This window comes from Toxorhynchites rutilus, chromosome 2 (genome assembly GCF_029784135.1).
Source record: "Toxorhynchites rutilus septentrionalis strain SRP chromosome 2, ASM2978413v1, whole genome shotgun sequence".
NCBI classification, from domain to species: Eukaryota; Metazoa; Arthropoda; class Insecta; order Diptera; family Culicidae; genus Toxorhynchites; species Toxorhynchites rutilus.
This window is the reverse complement of record NC_073745.1, coordinates 194,513,576-194,518,079: the sequence shown is the minus strand read 5'-3', so window position 1 is coordinate 194,518,079 and position 4,504 is coordinate 194,513,576. Positions and strand designations below refer to the sequence as shown.

The 4,504-nt window shown below is 40.4% G+C and overlaps 1 protein-coding gene across 1 annotated transcript; it reads right to left on the bottom strand.

The window, feature by feature from the left end:
* Nucleotides 1-3,050: 3,050 nt before the first annotated feature.
* Nucleotides 3,051-4,147, bottom strand: LOC129768799 (STING ER exit protein). The gene is made up of 2 exons (XM_055770685.1): nucleotides 3,860-4,147; nucleotides 3,051-3,656 (listed from the first exon to the last, which is right to left on the bottom strand). Exons 1-2 carry the CDS (start codon nucleotides 3,978-3,980, stop codon nucleotides 3,115-3,117), a joined length of 663 nt encoding a protein of 220 aa, XP_055626660.1. The 5' UTR covers nucleotides 3,981-4,147; the 3' UTR covers nucleotides 3,051-3,114.
* Nucleotides 4,148-4,504: the final 357 nt, after the last annotated feature.

Sequence of the window (4,504 nt, the reverse complement as noted above, 5' to 3'; positions counted from 1 at the left end):
GAACCGTGTACGCCATGGCACAACTTTTTTTAACCCACTCACTTCATCAGCTCATAACTATTCTCGTTATGAATATTTTTTCACTGTACAATTTTTGTTTTTTTGTGAAAAGATAGATGAACAAATAATGAGATAATGGATAGTAAAAGTATTCTTTCTTTTATTTTTACGGAACTCACAGAACCGTCCGAAATTCGTGTCTCTACACTAGAATACCCCCTCAAGATATATGTTACAAAATATGAGGGGCTCTGAAGGGCAGGGGTGTAAGTGACTTAATCGATTTCTCTTCATCAACTCTTCTTTAGTTGATAATTCAACTGCAAAAACGTTCCAATTTGAGTGTGCTATAGAATTCGGTAGGTGGGGTTCTGACTTATCTTCCGCATTGTCGAATACACCTGGGAATGTGTTTGCTGCTAAGTTATGGCCAAAAGAGAGAGTCGATGTAGAGAAATCGATGATATCACTTACACGCCTTTCATTTTGAGACCCTCATATACTATTAGGCGATAAATTTATCCAGTATATTTTTCGCCTGAGACAGTAAAACAGTAGAACAAATGAGCAATTTAACGAATAAAAGTGGCAATGCAAAGGTAAATCATGTGTTATGCATCATTTCTTTCGACTTGGTTCCCATTGAAAGTTGTATGCAATACAAAATCGTGTGCAATAATTCGTACTATCAAACAAATAGGTAATCAATAAGGAAATATAAAAGTTTATTTTACCACATGAAAAAAAACAAGGTTTTCCTTTCACATTGAACACTAATTGGATACGGAGAAGTCAATTTCCATTCATAATTTATATCTGAAAGATGTTCATTCTGCCTGAAAACTCATTGTTATCTTTGACGTTTCACTAAATCGTAAAACGTAGTTCAATGACGTGCCGTTCATTTCGTTTTCACCGTTAAATGTATGCGGGAATAAGGCCTATTATTTCAGAAAATCATTTACGAAATAGTAGTATCCTCAACATTTCTTCAACGTTTCTTCTTCGTAGTCAATGTAATCAATGACGATATATTTTTTTTTATCCATTCACCTATACTTTGTCTACCATTCCACCCTATTATGTGTCACACTGATATTCATTAATCATTTTCAGTTAGACAGTTGAACAGTTGAGCTTCTGGCGGGAATGCTAATTTTGTTTTTTGTTCGTTACAACCCGTTTGACGGTTATGAATACGTATAACAAACCTTTCCAGGGCCACCATTTGAACTTTCAAAAGAGTCAAAATCAAAGTCAAAAAGAGTTAAAATAATAGATTTCTGAACAATGACAAGAATTACATAGAAAAAAAACATTGTTTCGTACAATCACAGTCCTACGTCAAACTCACGGAAAAAACGCTGTAGAAATTTAATTTTTAGGAATTATATCTTCAGCTTTCGCTTTTAATCAGATAAGAGTGTATAGATCACGTTGGCCATGCTTCACTGTAAATTTTTCGTAAATTTGGAAAAATGTCGTCGAACGAAAAAGAGCGTCGTGAATTAATCCTGTGCACTCATTTCGAGAATCCGGAGTTGTCACATCGGGACATCAGTAAGATGCTGGGAATCGTCCAATCCACGGTCAGCAGAGTACTAAAACGATACTTCGAGAACCTAACCATCGACCGGAAGGTGAAGAACGGCAAAAATGGATGCTCCGTCAGTGAAAAAGATCACAAGCGCGTAGTTAAGCAGTTTAGACGTGATCCGAGAAGTTCGGTCCGGGATGTCGCCAATAAGCTGAATTTGTCAAGTTCATTCGTCCAAGCAGCGGGAGGGCCTGCGTACATACAAGGTTTAGAAGGCTCCTAACCGCGACGAAAGGCAAAACATGGTGGGGAAGACGCGAGCCCGCGAAGCTGTACACCGAAATGCTGACGAAGCCGCATTGCCTGGTAATGGACGACGAAACCTATGTCAAAGCGGACTTTCGTCAGCTGCCGGGCCTGTTGTTCTTCTCCGCAGAGGACAAATTCAGCGTTCCGGAGGAGATTCGCAAGCAGAAACTATCCAAGTTTGCCAAAAAGTACATGGTGTGGCAAGCGATCTGCTCTTGCGGAAAGCGGAGCGCCCCCTTCGTGATGACCGGCACGGTAAACGGGCAGGCTTACCTTAAGGAGTGCCACAGAAGCGCTTACTACCACTATTGAAGCAGCACGAGGGCCCGACCATCTTCTGGCCGGATCTCGCTTTGTGCCACTATTCAAAGGACGTGTTGGAGTGGTACGAAGCCAACGGGGTCACGGGGTCCAGTGCTCTGTATATGTGGCCGACAGGTGATACCTCCTATTGGGGTGCAACTGACCATTAATCAGCGAAGCCCATTAGTCTGTTCCTCATATCAATCGTGTTGCATCTCTCTTGACTCGAGGAATCCAGGGTAGAATGGTCACTGACCGTACGACATTCCTTAGTCGTCGTTTAACTAAATTCAAAGCCACAAACAAATTCATTTATTACATGATATCGACAGACGTTTCTGAATTTCAACGTTTTTGGAACTACAGCTAAAGTTCCTGATATTTTATTTTTTCTTCGAACTCCGCCTGCAAATGGTGGGTTTCTATAGTAGCATGTCCGAAAAAGAACCTGAAACTATTGTGAACCACAGTACAGGATCAAAAGCCCCTCAGGAGGATGGTTGTAACATTTGTTATCTATGGTTATTATGCAAAGAAAGCAATGGATAAACTCCTAATCACATCACTCATCACAGTGAATCCTGATTCTTTCCTACCCTTACTAACAACTTCCTTTATAATCGCAAGGAAACCATGCTATAGAGGCGAGCCTTCCCTTCCCTTCCCCTGGTGACTGTAAAGTCGTGGCCGGCGTCGTTATTGACTATTTAAAGTTCGAATCACCGAAACTTGTACAATGAGAATGGTTTGCTACTTCCAAGCGTCATTCAGTGTGTTCTTTGTGCAATTTCGCTGGTTCAGGTCAATCACGGAGAGCAACTACGAAGTGTACAATCTACCCAAGCTCCAGTTCAATAGCTAAAAATGGTTCATGTTTTTCTCTCTTAAAAGCGGAGCGAACTTTACACATATCAAAAAATAATTTGTTTTATTTTTCTGTTTCATTTGGTCATTTGACACCTAATTCATGTATCCATTAGTGTTCCACGAGACTTCTTCACTGGCGGTGGATCACATTTTTCCTTCAATAGCGTCTCATTCGATTTGCCACATTTGCGTTCCAACTGTTTCTCGATAATACGAGCGTTGTTGGCGTAACTGTCCGCAACTTCGCGGGCCTCAATTTCGTCCTCTTCCTCGTCAATTGTGGACACCGTTACCGAGCTAAACTTGCCCATGTTCTTTGTGTGCTTCGTAACCATCACTTTCTTCGGTTCCAAGGACGACGATACGGCTGGTTTGAATACTTCCATGATCCTGGTGTCACTCTTAGATTTGACAAGAGCACGACGAATGATGAAGGTTACTTGTGGATCGCTGGAATGACGGTAGTAGAGTGGAAGGGAACATTTTTTGCACTTGAAGCGATGCTGTTTCTCAATACCACATTCGCGTCTGATGAACACCGTCTCACCGGGTTGCGCCGTGATCTTGTTTGCATGCTTTTGCGAGTCTATCACTCGTGCTCCATCCAGCTGTCTGAGCGGAAGCTTTTCCACAATACAGTCTAAAAGGAAAATGAGCGATTAGGTTGTTACAAGTATAATGAATATATATTGCTTTTAGTTGATGTAGTACGAGTACTATTGATTGAAATCCGAAATAATTGCTACGTATGTTCAGGAACATACTCATGCATTTCGCCCAGTTCGGAGGAAATTCACAATGAGTTCGATTTTGTTGCTATTTTATGAAACGAAATTTGCTCACCTAAAATAAGGCTCATCTGTCCACATAGACAATAGTAGATATTTAGCGGTCCTGTATCATTATACTCTTCTTGATCCTTGGAGTCGGAACAAACAATACTTCGTGATACGACTTTTGGCATGATTTGTTTCGCCTATGACTTTACGGGATCTATTTTCTGCTAGAGACGATAAAATAGCGTTGCAGTTTGCCCTCGAACCAGACTATTGTAAACGGAATTGGTAGAATGATTGATTCATGTATTTTAAAAAGTTGTTCTTATTGTTTCAAAACATTTAATACCCGTTTCTGAAAATAAACCGTCAGAGGAACAGAAAAATAAATTAGCAAGATGTATAGAAATAAAGGAGGTAGGAAGTTCTGATCAGTAAAGTTGGGACCAAGATGCTGAACTATAGGTGTTTCGTTCTCGACACTTTTAGGACATGACGTGAGACGTGTAGCGAGACGTAACTTTCAGAATTATTTACTTTTTGTTTGGGTGTGTGGTTATGATTTCAATGTCAACTCGCTAAGGAAAATAATTGAAGAAAAAAATAAGCAAATATATATTCGTGGAATATAGTGCACAACCTCCTTTTGCTCTAGCCAATTACTTGTAACGGACCTTTCCGGATCTCCTTCCCGGTATATGCACAGCATTCT